A 19685-nucleotide genomic window follows, 5' to 3' on the forward strand; every position below is an offset into this window, starting at 1 on the left:
TGTCCAATTACAGTATAACAGAATTTCATTTATATGTGTATATTTCCACAGATGTATATAAAACACACATATATACAAAGTTAATTTGTATGCATGAAGCAGAATAGATGAAACTTTTGAATCGTACTAAGGAGGAGTTGAAAATAAAAATTTATCAGTTTATGTAACTCCTCAAATCATAGTTGACTTTATAGGAGTCTAAAAGTTTCAGTTTATCTTTAGAGAGAGAAATTTCTTAAATATATTTTACTTGGGGGTCTGAATTCTCAGCCCTTAATCGTGACATGTTCTAACCAAAAGTACTTTGTTATGTGTTGTTGAATGGAGCTCTAGAGAAGAGATGATCCCTTGTTAACTAGTGGTGACCAAGGGAAGGGTTTAGCTCTTCCTTTGTATGTTACTTTTCAAAACACTAGTTTTGAACAACCACAGCGCCCAAGAGCTGCTATTCCATCTGTTTTATTTGACTTTGTTTTTTGCTTTTAGCATGACCTCTGTTACAGAAAGTGTGGGGAGGTTGCACTGGCAGGACACCCCATGCAGTGCCTTTTAGAATCAGTAATTTGTTTTTTTTTTTTTCAGACCATTTCCAGGACTTGTGATTAACAATCGTAAGTATTTACGAGACACTGATGACAAATGTATTTTTGTAACCTACCAAGATTAATTTTCTACATTGTGGCTTAGTGGCAGAGGCTCCATAGTCATTAAGGTCTCAGTATAACTGTCTGTGTCTTTCTTATTAAGATTTTCTGACTAATCATGCGTATACAGTTAACTTGAGGGCATGAGGGTAAATTCACATTTAAACAGCGTAAGATCAGCATAACTTTCATATGAAAATGCAAGACACTGAGTTTGTATTTTTCAGCTGCAGAGTACCAAAGAGATTTAGGATCCTGACCTAGCAACAGACTTACACGTTTAGATCCATCACAGTAGCTGTTAGTAAGCAAGAACTTTACAGTAGCTGCACAACGCTGTTCCAGTGAAAAATTCTGCATTCTGCTGAAATGGTAACTGTTTAGAGAGGCAAATGTACTTTTAGCTGAAGTGCCATGGCCAATTTGTCAGCATGTGCTGGGACTGGGGGAGCAGGCTGGTCATTGACCGTGTGGGGTTTGAGCATTATCTGTGTCCACTAATTATGATCAAAATGATCTTATACTGATGGATACCAAGGTGAATGAAAGGCTCTGAACCTACTGCTTATAGGTACGATGCTTTATTCTTCATATGAAGAACATGTGGAAACTTGAAATTTTTGATGCTTGCAGGTGAAATAGGGAACGTTTTTTCTGTAACAGAATATACTGAACAGCAGCTCAATCACAAGTGTTAGTAACTTGTTCATGTGACAAGTTTCAGGATTTGCAGATTCAAAGGTTGCCCTTGTGTTACGTGTGAACCATTTTCATTGTGAAGTTAAACGGTGATCATGTCTAATCTTAGATCTGATGGAAAAAGCTGAAGCAGAAGCATCACCAACAGCAGCAGCCCCAGGACTACCAGGTGATGCAGAGCATGACGTATGTCTTTGCAGGAGGGGTGGGTTATGCAGTTCTCCAGCTCATTGGCAGACGACATTAATAGTCAAGTCCTGGGTATACACTGCTCATGATGAGCCATATCATTTTGATAGATTGTGTGCAACAGGGACTTTTGTAGCTGTTAAATATTAATAATTTAATGGGAAGAGCTTCTGCTTTCTTCGAGCTTTGTCATTGGTATGTTCCTTGATTTGATTTTTGCAGATGATGAGTGAGCTGAAAAGAAGGATTAGTGGGGGCAATATATAAAGCCAATTCGGTATCCATTTATTGATGTCTTCTTAACTCAAATGTGTGCATGTCTGAACCAAATAGATGTTCAGCCAAGTGAAGTTTGCCTGCATAACTGGCAGTGGGGTCTGGATGGAATTTCTGTCTGCTGCAGACCTGTAACTCCTGCTAGACTGTATCTGAACTGCACACATATCACCTGTCTTAGTCCGAAGGGATAACTCAGCTTTGTGCTATTAATAACTGGAGTAAACATGGTTGAACAACTTCATTTTGATCCAGTATAGCTTCTAAATGTTCACAGACCTTTTAAAAATGTGTATCCCAAGTTGGTATAGTGTGGGAAAAACTTTTGCAATTGACTGACTGAATAAACCATTACAGGAAGAAATTGGGAAACAAAGAGACAACATTATGTAAATATTTAAAGAGTAAGGGACACTTGTATGATGAAAATTATTATAAAGGAAAATACTGGCTCATCTTTTTATATGTGAAGGTGTGGGAGGGAGGAAATCAGCTGCTGATGGTCTATGAGGTTGATGTAGTCTGTCTGTCCTTATCTCAGCTGCAGTGTTAAAAAGGTTAAATGGCTTTCCCAGAACCTGTTCATTTATAAACCATGCAGAGATAATAGAAAACTCATCATGGAATTAAAACATACTTCTTGTCCTGTATTCTGCATTTTCCCACTCTCCCCCAATACTCACCATCAAAGACAGTGTTCATCAGGACTGATGACTCTCTTTTTCAAGCTGCTCTGAACGAGGTGTATTCTGTGCAACTGCACATTACATTGTGCTGCAACTTGGTGGTATGTCTGTCAAGGTAAACCATTCTTTGAAGAGAAAGTGTTAGGTAGTTGAATGTAATAAATGTTTGGGATTGTTTATAATTTGCTGCAGACTGTAGAAAGTTAAACAAATTTATCTCAGACAAAAAGATACAAGTCTGATTGTTAAAACAAAAATTAGTTGCTTTTTTTCAGGGAAAACTTAATTTCCCTAATCTGATTCATCATGTTGAAACTATATTCATATTCATTTGACTGTATTTTTTTCATTTAAGAGCCAGCTGAAACAAGCGGAATAGAAGTATCTCTAGGAGGTAAGTGTTCTAAAGTTATTATCAACAAATATTTTTAAGTAATGTTGAACAAAGTTTACCTTTTTTTTTGAAGTCAGGTCTTTTATTGGTTTCCAGGACATTTTTTCATCTGTATTAATATCATGCTGCATCATGGGAAAAATACTCTGTGCAAATGTTATTATTCAAGTAATTTTACAAAGGAGTTTTATGAACTGTTGTTCACTTGAGTCATGACGATAGATAGGCTCTGAGTGATTGTTCATATCCTGAGTGATGCATCTAATTATTCAATGCAGTAGTTTCCACAATTGATGCAAGTGATTGCCATCATCAGGAACTCTGAATGCCGTATTGATATACCATGTTGAGGGCAAGGGAGGGGAATACTGTTGTTCTTCCAGAACTTAAGCTCTGAAAAACATCCAGCTTTCCTACTGTCCAAGAATATACTTGGGTTGTTTCTTTTTCAGATAGGATCATAGAATCATTTAGGTCGGAAAAGCCGTCTAAGAACATCAAATCCAACTGTTCCCCCAGCACTGCCAAGCCCACCACTAAACCATCTCCCCAAGTGCCACATTCACACGGCTTATAAATCCCTCCAGGGACGGTGACTCCACCACTTCCCTGGGCAACCTGTTGGAGAGCTTGACAACCCTTTTGGTGAAAAGATGTTTCCTAATATGTTTATATATGTGAGACTAAGAAGGCTGTAGATTTTTGTATCCCCCCCTGTGCTTTTGCATGTGGTCTTCAGGAATACTGAATTGACATGAGAGTTGGGATGCTGGTGTCTGCTGTGTGCTCTGCTCCTGTAAATACTGCCTTTGCTATACCCCAGTCTGGCAACATAGCCAACAGCCCTGGGACGGAGGCTGCTGTGCATCAGCACTTTAAGACTCTCAAATTCAATTCATTCCCTAATCCTGTGGCCCCAAAAAAGAAAGCAGCAAACATCAGCACTCCTGTTCTTCTGTACCTTTTTCCATGGAAATGCCCTTTCCAGTCTCCATTGCTTCAGTTTCCCTGTCATGTCACTGAAGTCTGAGCCAAGCCAACATGCTCAACCACAATGACTGTTACAAGCTCAGTTACAGGTTCACTCCGAGAGTTTTAAGTCAGTCTTTGCTGGAGTATGGATCAACCCTGTTGCAGCAGTCAAGACAGAAGGAAGGCAAGCAGAGCTGAGCTGCAGATTTTAAGCTCACAGTTACTGAAAGCTGGAACATCAGATGACTTAATAATGCCAAAACTCTGTGGGATCGCCAAAGTTAGATGATGAGGGAGAAGGACAGTTATTCCTGAATACTGTCATGTGGAGGAATTCTAGCTGTGGGCCTTCGAAATGAGTTTGGAAGAGACAGACAAGGGTGTTTTTGAATTTGTCACCCAAAACTGGATTCAGATCCTGTAACTAGAGAAATATTTTTGTGAAAAGGCATATGATTGGTAAAGAACCCAAAATCACTTCAGAACTAGGCTGGAAGGTATAAAATGATTATGTGATGAAACAGCTTGGCTTTGTAGTGATGAATTATCCTCACCCCAAACCTTCCAAACAACTTCAGGGAAAAAACAATTTCCTTCTAACATCATATTCTCTGTTTATAAAAAGAACAGAATCAGGCTCCAGGTCACATATCCAGTGCTATACAGGTACAGGATTCTTTTGAGTTACTTCCAAGCGTCCCTGAAATGAAAAACCTGTATCAAAAGATGATAAATGCTTTAGTCAACAAGATAAAATTTGGGGTTTTTTTTTAAACATATCACAATACCTTCCTGTGGAATACTGTTCTTTGAAGAAGAAAATTAGCTAGGGCCAGAATTTGTTTAGGACAGATTGAAATAGGAAAATGCATAAGTCTGTTTCTAATTGAGAGAAGTCCTACTAATGCCATTTTATTTCCGTTATTTGAAAACTAGAGTACTCTAAGATCCTAGGCTGCTTTACATTGAAGTGAAAATGGTAATTTCTAGAGTCAGATTGCTGTGAATACATTTTTATTTATCCTTAATAGCTTAAAGGGATAATTAATGCTTTTCATGCTTTCATAAAGTTTTCCTTATTAAGTACAACCACAAAATTGGTGGGGAAGTTCCCCTTTTCTTCATTCGTTACTGCTTTTTCAACAGATAATACAGAAAAAGAAGAAAATTCTCAAATAAAACAAGAACCACACCCAATAAAGCAAGAACCAGACCCAATGTCGTAGACATCATCAATACCAGGTAAAAGAATTTAGTGTTTTGTGAAGTCAGCGCCTGTCAAGGAATAGTATTCTTATATTTTTGGGGAGGAGAGGGTACAATACTCAATGTCAGAAGGTGCCAGTCCTTTTCTTGTGAATTATTTTATCTGTCTCAGTTCTTACATATAAAGTGTAGGATGTTTTCACTTTCTTATCCAAATACAGTGTAAAGCACGCTGTGTTCAAATTTCAGAGACAGTCAGTCCTAGGAAAATGTGACCTAAAAATAAAAATGTGTAATAATTATGTACCTGGGAGGCAGAGCAACTGAAAGCTCAGGGAATTAGTGTTTATGAAGAGCTCTGACATGGTTGTGTGAAAGAGCATTATTTTCTTGGTAACACCCATATATTTCCAAATTGTAATTGAACAGAAAAGCTCTTCACTATTTTTGCAGTATTGTCTGAGCTTAGGACACTCAGTAAAGCCATTAGCTTTGATGACAAACAGATCTCCTTTAGAAGTTTTCTTTCTTTTGCATTAACTTATGAAAAGCTTAGTTTAATTTACAGTGCCAAAATGTTCAAGTCCGTCTTTTACACTATTTTTAACGTCACTTATTCCTAAAAATGACATTTTTGTGGCGATGGAGAACAGTGATAGTGATGCTGTTACATCACTGAGTTTAAAATGCTGACCCACATGTTTTTGAGTCTCTGTGCTTCATTCAGAGAAAATGGTAGTACTTCTTCCCATTTCAGTTTTTTGATAATACTTGAAACCAGATATTTCCCTCATAGTGTGGTATTTGATACTTCAGCAATTTGATTTGATTGCTGATACTTCAGCAATTTGTTAGATTTCATCTAACATAAAGTTAGATGAAGCAGTGGCTGGGGAAGCCTGGAGCCTGTGGGTTTTACTCCTGGCACCATCCAGCTTTTTGGAGACCAGGGACAACCTTGGCCATGGCCCTCCATCCATGCAGCATGAACACAGCCTGGGGCATGAAAGGCTGCTGGTGGCATTGGGACAATGAAATGATGTGGTAGAAAGTGGCAGGCACTGACAACTCAGCATCCCAATTGTCTGTGCCCTGAGCATTTCAGGCACAGCAGTGGTGGTCTTATTAAATCAGTAAAGTCTGCTTTGTGGGTATTTGTCATAAAACTGAATGTGGCAGGAGAAAATATACTAAAGAAAAACTTCTGATTTGTCATGGGAAGCACTGCAGTAAGTGAGATACGTAAAACCCTCCCACTTGTCCATTAAAGGTCACAGAAATATTGTCCGAGCAATGGCTACACAATTTGATGCTGCAGTGGTTTGGATTTTAGATGCTTTAGGCCATCCACTGAATTTGTACTAAAGTAAATATTTGTTCTAAATTCTTACAGAGACCACTCACACACATTTAATCTCACATTTATTGAGAGCAGTACTCAGCTTCTGCGTGCTTGCGGAATCTAGGCCTAAAGTACTGGACAGTGCAACACAGACTGCTCATAGTTGTAATAAGATCCAAAGCTGCAATGAAACTAACTCACTTTTGTAACTTTTCTTGCCTTGCCAGAAGCATCCGGTTCTGAGAAGAGCCTGCTGGGCCTGTCTAGAGCTGTGTAATATAACTGTATAAGAAAAGTATCTTCAATTCAAACCCTTTTGTATAAGAGAAATACCTTCTATACAAACCTTTTTGTATTTTTAAATATAAATGTGTACTTTTTCAGCAGTTCTGTGAATTGACTTAAAGCGAGAAATGACTGTAGATTTGGAATGGCTGGTTTTACTTTGGAATATATTTTAAGGACTAAATACGATGCAGCAATGCTGGGGAGATGATAGGGATTAAAATGATTACAGACTTAGCTGAGGCTGTCTACATTTCTCAGTACAGCTGAATTTCACCATACCTGAATGCATCTCAGCTTTTTTAATGAGGAAAAATTTCTGTAAAGAGTTCACTATTTTTACTTTGGAAGAAAAAAAAAAATCATTCATTTTCAGTTACTATTTTAATGGTTGATTGGACAATAGTATCTGCATATTTGAACTAATTTTTCCTGTCATACCTGTCACAATTTATATGTTTTTCCTAAATAAAAGATAAACTGGTTCATTTGATGATTAGTCCTCATTAATGAGATGGACTGTGAAATGGTCAGTATTTCGGTGTTAAACCTTGTTATAGTTTCTTCCATTAATTCAAAGTAGTAAGTGTATGTTTTATCAGAGTATCACAAGTTTATATATGATGGGTTTGGTCTTGCAGTCCTACTGTAGGCAATAGTCCTGTGGATCTGTGTGAGAGCTTTTCTGAAGGCTGTGGGGATGCCTTTCTGTTTATCTAGAACTAGTTATGGAAACGTGCTACAAGCTGCTGTTAAGTCCTACTATGTCAAAAACTCAGGATATTCTGTGATTCTGTGACTACAACAATCAGTTGAAGTCCCCTGTAGTCCCGGTTACGCCCCACATCATGTAAGAGACTAATGTACTTTTTTTTTTTTAAAGTTTCACAAGCCATAAGACATGTACAGTTCTGGCTATATGATAATCTCTAGAGATGCAAGTTATTCTAAAGGTTTCTCTTTTACTTAGGATGACTGCATTTTATGCACAAATGGTAAACTTTATTCCCTGATGAAGAAATAAAGACTTTCCTGATGGTTTTCATGACTGTCCATGCAGTATACATTTATGTATTTTACAGCAAGTCCTAGCAGTAATTCTGTAGGCAGGTAGAACATGCTGCAGCACAGTTCCTTCCTTCCAGCAAAGAGGTAAGGTCCTGTCATGCCTTTGAGATAGAAATCCAGCTCTGGGTGGGTGAGGTGGTTGTATCTTCAAGGAAAATTTTGAAGCCTTAAATTCATTTGAGTAGAGTGTCTATTCCCTGGAAGCAATCTGAAATGCAGCAGATAAATTCAGAGCAGCACATGCTTGTGTTTTCACAATTGCTCCATGCAGATCTAGGTGCTCCCACTCAATTCTGGGACCTTGTGCTGGTGATGTCAGAGGGGAGCAAGGTTGGCTTTGTGCTGAGGCATTTTGAAAACACACATCCTGTCCGACCTTCCTGCTCTCCAGCTGGTGGTGACTAGTGCTGAGCTGCCTTCCTGCCTCAGCAGACAGCCCCTCCCAGCCCCATGGAACGAGCCCCTTGGTGCACCTTGTCTGCTAACCCAGCCTATGGGTACTCTCCACATTGTAACCACTAACACATTTGCCTGCTGATGACTCAAACAGACAGGCTCAGTTAATGAACCTGCAGCAATAGGTCAGGATCAAGTTTCACACTTGCTGCTGGACATGTTCAGAATGAGGAAATGAGCTAATGCAGCTTTCTCTGGGTTTCAGCTGGTCTTGACTTCCCCTTCTAAAAAAGCAGAAGGACAGTCCATCCCTTCTTCACACACTGCCCTCTTTAGGAGGCATGTTTTGCACAGCTGCCTGTGGAGCAAGGCTGTGTATTGCTGATGGAGTTTAAGTGTTTACTCAAAATGAGGGCAAGGTATCACAGCAAAGCAACCGGGAAAATAAATAATTCCAGGATATTGCCTTGTCAAGTGTATAATAGCAGAGTGGTCCTCCTACAACTTTGTATGAAAGAAAAATTAGGTGAAAGGGGATGCAGTGATTTTACTGGAAGGACTAAAGTCCTTATGTGATGCAGGGAGTTGGAGTGGTGGTGTGCATCGTGTGGCCTGCTGCTGGGCATGCAGTAATGCTGATGGGTGTGTTGGCACTCAACGCTGAAGGCTCATTTTGGTCTCAGACATTTTGAGTTACATCCGGTAGAGGTAAATTAGACTGACAAAATAATTGCACCAATATTTATACCTTCCAAATATCAATTTTATATTAAGAAATTACCTACCTCTAATCCTAACAGCAGACTTTGAAGATGTTGACTGTGAAAATCTCACTCATTTTCAAACACATGAGATATGTCACTCTTTAGGTGTTGAGTGATAATGCCCTAAAAAGCCCTGGTTGTACTAATAAACAAACAAATAAATAAAATTGCAACCACTTACCAGACCTCCGACTAGTTTTTGTTCCAGCATGAAAGGTTTGTGTTGACAAAGAAGGAGACAAGTATTTATTCCCTATGTTTTACTGAACTTTAAAAGCCTGTCCTGTGCAGTGGGCTGGCTCCTTTCTTTTAAATGGGAATTTTGGATCCAAGTAGTGCAGTATCCAAGATGTCCATGGCGAAACTGGGCATTTCTCGGTTACGACACCCTGGCTTTTCTCACAGCATAACAACCAGTTTAAGTCCAGCACCTCTGTGGTGCAGCTGCTGGCCAGTGTTTTTCCCTTGGGAATTAAAGTTTTCCACATACAAAACTTGAGCCTTTTCTCCTTTGTTTCTTTCTGTATCTGTCCTGTCGGAGACCCACTGTCAAGGAAGAGGGCAGGCTCTCGTTTCTGTGATTGTGTAACAGCTGTCTGCCATCAGTGACGTAAGCAAGGCCTCCCTTGGCTCTGTATTGAATTACGCTGAAATTTAAACTACCAAAAATAAAAAATTACATTTTGAACACTGAGTTACAGGTGGTGTCTTCCTGTGAACTAACCCATCACTGGCATTTACAATCTCTGTTTCATTTCTCACATCACAAGATAAGGAATGATGAAACAGGAAGAAACGTGAATTGCGTGGTTTCCAGTAATGTACTGTCTGTAACAGAGTTTTAAATTTAGAAATAAGCTTTCATGACAGTTTGTGGTGTTCTCCATAAGCAGCAGCTATCTGGTGACTAACAGAGCAGAATCCAAACAGCCCTGGAGAGACCTTTTTTAATATCTGTGGTTGTATAATTTTGCTTTGCATACAGGGAAGTCCCCATGTTAAAATAATAAGAAGCCAAATGTAAATAACCATGTTTCTGAACTCCACAGATGCAAAGCACCACACCCAAGGGCCAGGGGGAAGTTATGGTTAGTATTTGATGTTTTTAATGCAGACAGAGCAAGCTTTTGTCTTTACAGCTAATAAGGGCACTGGGCTGATCCTGTGGCAAGGGTTTGCCAGTGGCAGGGCTGGTCAGTGGGGAGAGCCCCTGTCAGCTCCACCATGGTTTGGGGCTGTTGTCTGCCAGGATCAGGCAACAGGGGTGTTGCATCATTGCCCAAAAACATCTCTGCTCCCGGCTGAGAGTGGGGCTGGGTTTGCTTGATGCTTAGCTCACGATAACGTGCTGGCTTGCCAGGGACAAGAGCTGCACCCAGGCATGGGCTCTCGCAGGAGATGGAGCACCGGGAGTCAGGGATGGGGCCGAGGGCTCACAGCTGGCTGGAGTTGGGCTCCTCTGAGCATCCTGTGAACAGCAGGTCCTGCCTCTGTCAGGGGACTGCCTTGCACTGGCGCCCGTTGTAATCCTGGGTGCACCTTTGCCTGCAAGCAGTGTAGGATTGATCCATGAAGATCTCACATCCATTCAGGTCTTTCTGCTCAGGTCTGGGGAGGGAGAAGGAGGAGGTAGATGCAGATTATGTGCTGGCATATCAGAGTGTCTGAGCAAGGGACCCTCCTGCTCTCCCAGTGGGAGGTAGGGGTCTGTCTCCAGCCCATCCTGGTGTTTCCCTATGCCTGGGGTCCCCTCCTGTTCGGCCTTATGCTCAGGTAAGGCAGTGAGCAGGGCTGGGACTGGCTTAGGTCCTCGAGGGCTGCTCAAGGCAGCCTTTCAGTGGCAGATTTTGAGGAAGCTGCAGGTAACTGAAAGGAAATGGTGATGCAAGGGCAGGAGCTCTTGCACACAGCCCGTAGCTGCCCCATCCTGCCTGGGCTCTGTCCCAGCTTCCCTACCTGCCCTTCCCAGCCGTACAGAGAATGGTGCTGCCATCCCTGGGCTCAGGGAGTGCTTTAACACGCTTCGTTCAGCCCTTCCACCTCTGCTAGAGATGAAAAAGGCTCCTCTGGCTGCCATTGCCAAGGCACCTGTCTGTCCTTGACCCTCTGCTGCAGCACCCTGTGCCATCACAGGGCAGCATCAGCAGTCAGAGGGTCGCTTGGATATCAGGGCAGCCAACCTGGCCCTCGCCCTTCACTGTCCTCTGATTCCAGAGGTGCTTCCAGGATACCCCGAGGCCTCCCACCCCGCCCCCTCCCTCTCCCTGGAGCCACCAGGGGGGGCTGGGCTGGGAACTCACCATGGGAAGCACCGACTCAGTACAAACCACAGTGGGTAAACGATTACGGGTGCGATTGCAGCCCGAGTTCCACTTCCCCAGCGCTTTAACGGTGAAGCAGAGCTGTGTGAGGGCAGAGGGGAGGGGAGGAGAGGAAAGGAGAGGGTGCCCAGACACTCAGAGAGGCAGAAGCAGGGTCCGGAGCAGGACGCCGCGGGCAGGAGCAGCAATGGGGGACGCCTTCATCCGGCACATCGAGCTACTGGGCTACGAGAAAAGGTTTTTCCCCAGCCAGCACTATGTGAGTACACAGCAACCTTCCAGCAAGTGCAGAGCGAGGACTGGGCGGGGTAAAAAGCCTGCCCAGCAAATTTCCTGAGATAAATGTGACCAAGGGCCTAAGAACATCCTTTTTGGAGGGGTCATGGATGATGGCATGAGCTGGAGGCAATCAGAGACTAAAATGTCCTAAACACACAAGATTTTGGGCACCTCCTTTGCAAGCTGTTGGTTACTTCACAGGCTTGGAAAGCACTTTTTCCTCTTTGACTGCCACCCATCTGCATGTTTCTGTCCCCTCTCCATCCATGCTGAGTTCCTTAGTGCCCAGCTTGCTCGATGACAGGGCAGAGCTATTTGCATGGGGTGGTGGAAGGAAAACATGCAGTTTATCTGAAACTGGAACATCTGTGGGGCTCCCCAGGCACAGCACAGTGTGGGGTCCCACTCACCTGCAGAGCTTCAACCTCTGCTTTGCCCTTCAGGTCTACATGTTCCTGGTGAAGTGGAATGACCTATCCGAAAAGGTCGTCTACCGCCGCTTTACTGAGATATACGAGTTCCACGTGAGTCCTTGCAGGACAGGCACTGTCCCCTGGCCCAGCACACCAGGGCTCAAGGTGGGGAAAAGAGGAGGGTGAATTCCACCTGAAATTGCCCCAAAGCAAACCTGGCTCCAAAGAAGCTTCTGTGTCCAGTCCTTCAATCTCTTTTGCCCCTTTAAAGGTGGGAGTCATCTGTGTCCCTGGGCAGGTTTCTCCCAGTGCTGAAGTGTGGGATCCAGCCAGCACATCCTAGTGGCAGCAGGGCGAGCATCAAGAAGGGGGGCAAGCTGTGGGCAGGAGGGTGGGTGTTAAAGGGGGTTCCCCTGGTGCCATCCTCATGGCCTTGCCTGGCTCTACCTGCAGAAAGTCCTGAAGGAGATGTTCCCCATTGAATCCGGGGACATCAACTCAGAGAACCGGATCATCCCACACTTGCCAGGTGAGGGGCAAGCACCGGGGCTGGAGGGTGAAATAGAAATTGCAGCAGGTTGGGAAATTCACTGGTGGGTCAAGCTGTTCTGGCTGCTTCCCAGGCAGGTGCTTGGTCTGATCATTCCTGCCCACCAAGCTTGAAATCTAAACCCTGGAAAGATCTGAGCAGTGGCAGTGGTTCCTCCCCACTCAGCAGCCCCACAGACTCCTTTCTGAAGGCTGGGCATGTCCTGAAGTATCAGCTGTGACCCCTGGCTTTGGGGAGGCTGAGCTGAGCTGAGCTGAGCCCTCCTTTGGTGACACCATCACTGGGGTTGGTTTAATGCCCGTATGGCAATACAGATACTTTGTAAGCGATGCAATATCTCTTCAATGACAGGGAATGAACTCCTGATCCAAACAGCTGACGCTTTGTCCCCAAGCAAGGTGCAGGTCAACAAACTTCCCCCTTCTAATTAATTTCCTGCTTTAAAGGAGGCAGGAGAGAGCCTGAGAAAGAAGTACAGATTGTGGTTGACACCTCTCAAGGAGGAATAAGCCTGCACTATGCAGGGTGGCACATTTGGGAGGCGGCTCCATTGGGGCTGGACTAACACTGGCATGCTGGGCTTGTTCCCATGCACCGCCCCCACCGTGCTGGGGCTGTTCAAAGTGTTCTTGTTCCGCTTGGGGAACTGAGAGCACTGGAGACTAGGCAGGTGTCAGACTGCTGGGGGAGGCATGGGGGTGCCACCAACCACACACATGCACCCCCTGTTATGCAGTTCAGCATTGCTGGGGGTTGGAGCTGCCAGTGACATTTTGGAGCTCTGGGGTCAAGAGCACCATGGCCAGTGGGACAGGGGGATAAGCATAAGCATAAGTGTCCTCTGGTCACAGGCTCCCCCTCTTGGTGCCCCGGTGCAGCTGCTGTATTTGTGGGCCAGCAGCTGGGCTTAGTTTGAACACACATGTGGGAATTATCCTGAAGCTGAAATGGGGTCAAACAGGGTCTTTGAGCTTGCATGAGCTGTGCTCCCCCAGAGCTTCACATTATGGACACCATGGAACCATGCAGCACCCTGGGGCCAAATCCACTTGTTTGCAGGGCAAAATTAATGATTCAGAGCAGCCTGCTTGGGGACGTATTAAAAACAAGGCTCTCTGTCTGCTTTTTCTGAGCCCTTTTCCCTCTCCCTCAGCCCCAAAGTGGTTTGATGGGCAGCGCTCGACTGAGAACAGGCAGGGCACGCTGGCCGAGTACTGCTACACACTGGTCAACCTGCCCCACAAGATCTCTCGGTGCCTGCATGTGGTCAGCTTCTTCAAGGTCCGTCATGATGACATGAACCCTGTCACGGACAGCCAGTGAGTCCAGCTGCCTGCTAGTTTGAGGGAAATCCTGTGTCCCTGGCCTTTGGGTGCTGGCAGTAGCCCACAGGGAGGACATCGCTGCTGATGGATAGGGGTGGTTGCCATTGAGCTGCCTTTGCTCTGACCTGTCTAGGATCAAGAAGCCTGAGGTCTTCCTCCTGCCAAAGGATTCCAAGCAAAGCCTCACTGGTAAGAGGCCTCAGAGGGGTGCAAGCAGCTGCCTTGGTAGCAGCAAAGGCCATTTGGGAGAGGGGCTGCCATCCCACAGCGGATATGCTCATCAAGAGCATGGTCTTTGTGCCAGAGCTTCAGCTGGGGGGAAGCCAAAGCCTCAGGGGGAATGAGTCACTGTCCTGAGATCCAGCTGCTTTGGGGAAGGAAGAGGCTGGGAGGGCACTTTGGGCTGTTCTGGGGCTGCTTCTGGCCTGCCTGAAATAGGGTGTTTCTCTGGTGGGTGCTGGGAGAGGGAACATCTCTCACTTCTCCCATGCAGACATCACAGGCCCCATCATCCTGCAAACCTATCGAGCCATTGCTGACTATGAGAAGAGCTCCACGTCCGAGATGGCTCTAAAAGCTGGGGACATGGTGGATGTCGTGGAGAAGAGCGAGAATGGTATGTGTCCATCCCTTGGAAGAGCCCCGAGGGCCAGCCCCCTCCCTGCCACCATTTCAGCAGGGATGAGGACTGCCCTTGCATCTTGAGTCCAAATGCAGCATGTGAGTTAGTTTTGACAGCGCACAGGCTGAAGGGTGAGGGGCAATTCTAGAAAACAGTGCAACTTCCTGATGTGCCTCAGCCTGTGAGGTTTCCTGCCCAGCAGGAACATGATGAACTGGTCAAGCCCTCTGGTTGCACCATGTCAACAGAGACCAGCCCCAGCACCGTCCCTTCAGTCCAGGACATGTGGATGTCTGCACCTGCCCCAGCCAGGACAGACTCAGTGCTAGTGTCCCCATGGTGCCCCCACAGTATTCTCTGTTTGTGTCCATGGCTACTTTCCTTGCAGGCTGGTGGTTTTGCCAGTTGAAGAATAAACGGGGCTGGGTGCCTGCTGCCTATCTGGAGCCGATGGATGGTCCTGATGAGTCTGAAGAGCAGGAGCCCAACTATGCAGGTAAAATGCTGGGGTGACCAGGGTATGCATCAGTGCACAGCCTGTGCAGCTCCCCACTGGGATGGCTCACTGCAAGACTGGGCAATCCGCACTGAGCAGGATCACTGGGCAGGGAGATGCTGCTGTAGGAACTGCCAGAAGGGATAAATCTCATGATCTGGTGCCTCAATGTCAACCTTGGGAGCTTCCCATGACCTGCAACTCAGCATTAGACATGTTTTGGCTGACCACAGATCTTGATCCAGTGGCCGTGCTGAGGTGGCTGGGTGAATACTGAAGTGCTGGGTTAGCAGAGGAGCACAGTGCCCCCCACGTCACCCTACCATGACAATGGGGCCTTATTGCACAGAGCAGAGGGAGGATCCCACAGACTTGTGCTGATTGCTCACCAGGCTTCAGCTTCATGGGTTTTACAACACTGCAACAGGCTTTATTACCACAACACTTCCTTCTGCCTCATTTCATCAACTGAATTCTGAACACACTTTCCAGCAGAGATAGTTGTGCTTCCACTGCTTGCACCCAGCAACTTTCTTCTGGAGAGGTAATGGAGGGGCTGGGATGAGCCATGGGCAGTGACAAGGCTGGGGAAAGTCTGAATCCAAACTTGAAGCACCCTGGGTCTTGCCTAAAATGTAGGGTAAATGTTCTGGTGCCTCCTCTCTCCTCAGTGGCTGAGGAGGTTGAGCTCCATCCCAGGGGGGGCAGCATATGATATGCCATCCCCATTTTGTGTGCAGGTGAGTCGTATGTGGTCCAGAAAAGCTACACAGCTGTGGAAGAGGACGAGCTGACCCTCAAGGAGGGTGATACGATCGAAGTCATCCACAAGCTCCTTGATGGCTGGTGGGTCATCAGGTGAGAGATGCCAAGAACAGTTCAGGTGAGCAGGATTCAGGCAGAGGGAAGGGATGCACCCATGGTTCTCCACATCAGGGCTGTGGAAGCCGTGGGCTGTTTGGTGCCACTGCCCAGCACTTCCTTTTGCAGGGCTGCTTCTCAGAGTCTGTTCTTTGCCAAATACTAAATGTCCCCTCTGTTGGGGACTTCAGAAATATCCAAGAAGGAGGCAGATGGGAAAAAAAGTTGTTAGTTATTTTGCCTCTAATTGGTCTGGCACATTTTGTTTTGCAAAATCTCAACTTTCATCTCATCTGCAAGGAACGTGAAAGGTAACCCACAGGACACCAGCAGGGGACAGGCATGAACCATGAATCATGGGATATCCTAAGCAGGAGGTGTTCAAGGCCAGGTTGAATAGGGCTTGGAACAACCTGCTCTAATGGAAGGTGTCCCTGCCCATGGCAGGGAGTTGGAACAAGATGATCTTTAAGGTCGCTTCCAAGCCAAACCATCCTGAGATTCTTTGACACCCACAAGGATCATCAAGTCTCTCTCCCGGTCTGAGGAGGCAGTTGCAGAGCCACGACTGCAAGTGATGTTGCTTTGTGTTGTACTGCAGGAAGGATGAAACCACGGGTTATTACCCCTCCATGTACCTGCAGAAAGCTGGAGAGGTAAACTCTGTGAAGAGTGAACTGAGGAACCGGAGTGCTCCTCCACGGAGGTAGGAGAAGCCCTGGGTGGGAGGGGGCTTGGACTAAAGCTCTTCCCTGAGCAAGATGAAATCAAACCAGACAGTGGGTTGTGGTGTCACCTGTTTGCCCTGTCAGTGAGGAACTGCTTGGATCGATGTGAGCAGAGCAGACAGACCAGGCTGCAGCAAAGCCAGCTTTGTGCTCCCCAGCTCCCACAAGTACCCTAGCATTGCTGGTGCCAGGCTGCGTGATCCTTGCTCCAACAGGTCCTCCAGCCAGGGGCATTTCTCCATGTCCTTCTGCAAAGTTTATTTTCTGGGCTAATCTCCTTTAATTTTCAAATTGGCCATTTTCTTTTTTCCCAAGTGCATGCACTGAATCTTTAAGAGGTGAGATTTGACTAAACAGAGCTGCCAAATGGCCTAATCTGATGGGAGGATTTGAGCTAATGGAAGGGATTTTATTTTGATTAAAAAGATAAAAAGCAATAATAACTCATTAATTCTGGTGTGGAGAGAAGGACAGAGCTTGCAGCTGTCTTTTCTTCCCTGCAAGAAAACACATCAACCCTGCTCTAAAAATCTCTCCAAATCCACTTCTGATGGATCATGGACTGGATGTGGGACAGTGTAAAGTGGTCCAGATCCACTTATTTGAGTGCAGGGATGCTTGCTGATACCCTTGGGGGAGGTGAGGTGGCCTGTTCCAAGGTGAGTGTCTTGTCCCCCCACCATGGTGACACTGCCCCTGCAGTGCTGGCGCGGGCAGCCAGGCTGAGCCCTATTGCAAAAGTGGTGACCTGCCATTGTGGGTAAGAGCTTTGATATGACATGGGGTGTGTTCTCAGACCAGGAAGGGGCTGAAGGTAGACAGACACATTGGCTCAAGAAGAGCAGGAGGATGGTGGCATGAGGTGGAGTTCAGGAGCCACCTCACTGCTGCCATGGTAGTGGAGGCAAAGCAGTGGCCTCCATCTGCGTGCCTGGGGGCGGTCCTGATGCTGTGTGTTCTCCTGTAGTAGCACCATGCTGCTCAGCCTTTAACTTCTCTCAGTAGTTTCCCTGCTGTGGGTTCAACACTGCACATCCAGGTGCATGCTGACACATGCCCCACGCTCCATTCCCCTGCATCTAATCCTTGGGCATTGGGGAGCCATGCCAAGTCCTACAGCAGGGACCTCAGTGTTGCAGCCAGGAGAGGTGCTGTATGTCCACTCATCAAAGAGCTATACATCACTTACGGGGCTTTCTTGGATAAACCTAATGCCCATCTCATCCTCCCAGCCTTACACCCAATCTTCCTCACCATCCCCATTGTTACCTTCCAGACTCATGCTCAGGGTTCACCCTTCAGCGTTTGCTTCTAAAGCACCATCCAGCTACCTCTGAACACATCATACATCGTGTCCCTCGTGGCTCTCCTTGAGGGCTGGCATCCACCAGGCAAAACTCAAAAGCAGAAATTGGGGTTTGGGTGAAGCAGAGGAGGAGACACGGGGAAAGAAACATGTGGTGTTAGAGCTGCCAGCATTAAAATGAAAGTTTTGTTTCTCACTCCCTGCAGATCCACCATCCGAAACGCGAAGAGCATCCATAAGCAGGGCCGAAAGCAGATCAGCCAGGAGACTTACAGGAGGAACAGCAAGAAGTACATCCAGAGCCAGTGGAACATGCAGGGAAATTCCCAGAACAAGGCCAATGTCATCAGTAAGTCTCAACGAGACTGGAATCCTGCAGGCATGGCCTGTGACCCCCAGTGCTGGCAGCTGGAGCAGGATGGTACACTGAGGTCACCCCCTGCCCATCTGCCTTTTTCCTATGGGGAAAGTGTGTGCAGGGAGGTCTTTCTTTCAGCGAGGTTTCTTACCCTGGCTATAGGTCAGATAGAGTGGAATATGGACCTGAAGGGAGGTCAGCCCGCATTTGGGACCTGTGCTTTCCTCTGTGCACCTCACCTCCCCATTACCATTGCCATTGCCACGTATGTGAGCTGTCAGCAGAGCCCCCAGAGGGAAGTGTTGTATGAAGAATCGTGGAATCATAGAATGGTTTCAGTAGGAAGGGACCTTAATGATTATCTCGTTCCAACCCCACCTTCCACTAGCCCAGGTTGCTTCAAGACCCATCCAACCTGGCCTTGAACACTTTCAAGCATGGGACAGCCACAGCTTCTCTGAGCAACCTGTGCCAGGGCCTTACCCCCCTCACAGGCAAGATTTTTTTCCTAATATTTAATCTAACCCTTCCCTCTGTCATTGTGAAGCCATTCCTCCTTGTCCTGTCACTCTAGCCCCTTGTAAAAAGCCTCTCTCCATGAGAAAGATGGCTGCCGTTGAGGTAGACCCTTTAGATCTGACAGTCCCCATGCAGTACCCATGACCTTCCCAAGGGAGAGCAGTTCCTTGTGCAGACCTAAAGCTGGGATTCCCCTGAGAAGAGTTCCCAGCTGGGCACAGGTGGGCTCATCCTACCACCCTCACCTACATGAAGACCATTACAGGCAACAGGGAGGAGAGGCAAAAGCTTTGGTGGCCATCACATAGGAAGCTGCTGAACGATCATGAGGGTAGTGGGTGGTGGAGCATTTTGACCCATCTGTACATCTGCTTTGCTTGCAGTTGAGAAAAATGAGCCACAGGACAACAAGGCCAAGGCTCAACCTGCTGTTCCTCCTCGTCCCAGCAAAGATCTCATCTTGAATCGCTGCACTGAGAGGACCCGGAGGAAGATCCTGTGAGGATCCTCTGAGCCCCCACACCAGACACCCACTGCTTCATCTCCTCCAGCCCCTGCACAGCCAGGGCTTGGAGCCAGACCAGGGATCCATGTGGTTCTGGCAGCCACCACAGGCCACAGGGGGCTGCTGGGCAAATCGGCACAGACCTGTGCCCGCCCTCATCCTCCATCATGGCCAGCCCAAGGTGTCCTGGTGGCATCGTGAGGAGGGACCGGCCCTGCTCCACCAGCTCCAAGGGGCTGAGACCTCACAGCCACCAGGACCCCTCATCTCTAGATCCCCTTTTATCACCTCTTTGTGTTTTGAATGATTTTGTGGTTTTCATCAATAAAGGAGAGACACTTGATAGACATCTCAGTGTCCACCTAGACAGTGAATCAGGCAGACCCTGAGGAGCAGAGTGGGTATCGTAACAGAAAAGGTGTTCTCCCTGGGGGATATTGGACAAGAGTCTCTTGCAAAAGATGCTGGCAGGGAGGAAATT

At 46.3% G+C, this 19685-nt stretch overlaps 2 protein-coding genes across 26 annotated transcripts in view; both read left to right on the forward strand.

Annotated features, from left to right (window-relative positions):
* The window catches only part of GTF2I (general transcription factor IIi), a 112268-nt gene extending 103171 nt beyond the window's left edge, over positions 1-9097 (forward strand). For all 23 annotated transcript variants that reach the window (XM_032707809.1, XM_032707808.1, XM_032707810.1 and 20 more), the window contains 5 exons: positions 583-611; positions 1453-1512; positions 2850-2888; positions 5007-5102; positions 6636-9097. In XM_032707809.1, coding sequence (XP_032563700.1) covers positions 583-611; positions 1453-1512; positions 2850-2888; positions 5007-5086 — 208 coding nt within the window. In that variant the 3' untranslated portion in view covers positions 5087-5102; positions 6636-9097. The remainder of the gene's footprint in view (positions 1-582; positions 612-1452; positions 1513-2849; positions 2889-5006; positions 5103-6635) is intronic.
* A 2015-nt stretch (positions 9098-11112) lies between these two features.
* On the forward strand, positions 11113-19551 carry NCF1 (neutrophil cytosolic factor 1). Of its 3 annotated transcripts, none has more exons than XM_032707841.1 (11): positions 11113-11501; positions 11965-12099; positions 12388-12463; positions 13638-13803; positions 13943-13998; positions 14303-14425; positions 14820-14927; positions 15668-15785; positions 16390-16494; positions 18029-18171; positions 19147-19551. In XM_032707841.1, exons 1-11 carry the CDS (start codon positions 11223-11225, stop codon positions 19161-19163), a joined length of 1326 nt encoding a protein of 441 aa, XP_032563732.1. In that variant the 5' UTR covers positions 11113-11222; the 3' UTR covers positions 19164-19551. The 3 variants fall into 3 exon arrangements, with proteins under 3 accessions (XP_032563732.1, XP_032563730.1, XP_032563731.1); XM_032707839.1 differs by having other exon boundaries at positions 11115-11501; positions 19083-19551; XM_032707840.1 differs by having other exon boundaries at positions 11116-11501; positions 11965-12045; positions 19083-19551.
* The last annotated feature ends 134 nt before the right edge of the window (positions 19552-19685 follow it).

This window comes from Chiroxiphia lanceolata, chromosome 20, assembly GCF_009829145.1.
Source record: "Chiroxiphia lanceolata isolate bChiLan1 chromosome 20, bChiLan1.pri, whole genome shotgun sequence".
Lineage (NCBI taxonomy): Eukaryota > Metazoa > Chordata > Aves > Passeriformes > Pipridae > Chiroxiphia > Chiroxiphia lanceolata.

Bases quoted from the DNA above. Each gene is read 5' to 3' on its own strand.
- NCF1 (XM_032707839.1), top strand. From the start codon at position 11,223: ATGGGAAGCACCGACTCAGTACAAACCACAGTGGGTAAACGATTACGG. The intron at 12,464-13,637 runs GTGAGGGGCAAG...CCTCTCCCTCAG, and splicing joins GATCATCCCACACTTGCCAG to CCCCAAAGTGGTTTGATGGG. The intron at 13,999-14,302 runs GTAAGAGGCCTC...TCTCCCATGCAG, and splicing joins TTCCAAGCAAAGCCTCACTG to ACATCACAGGCCCCATCATC.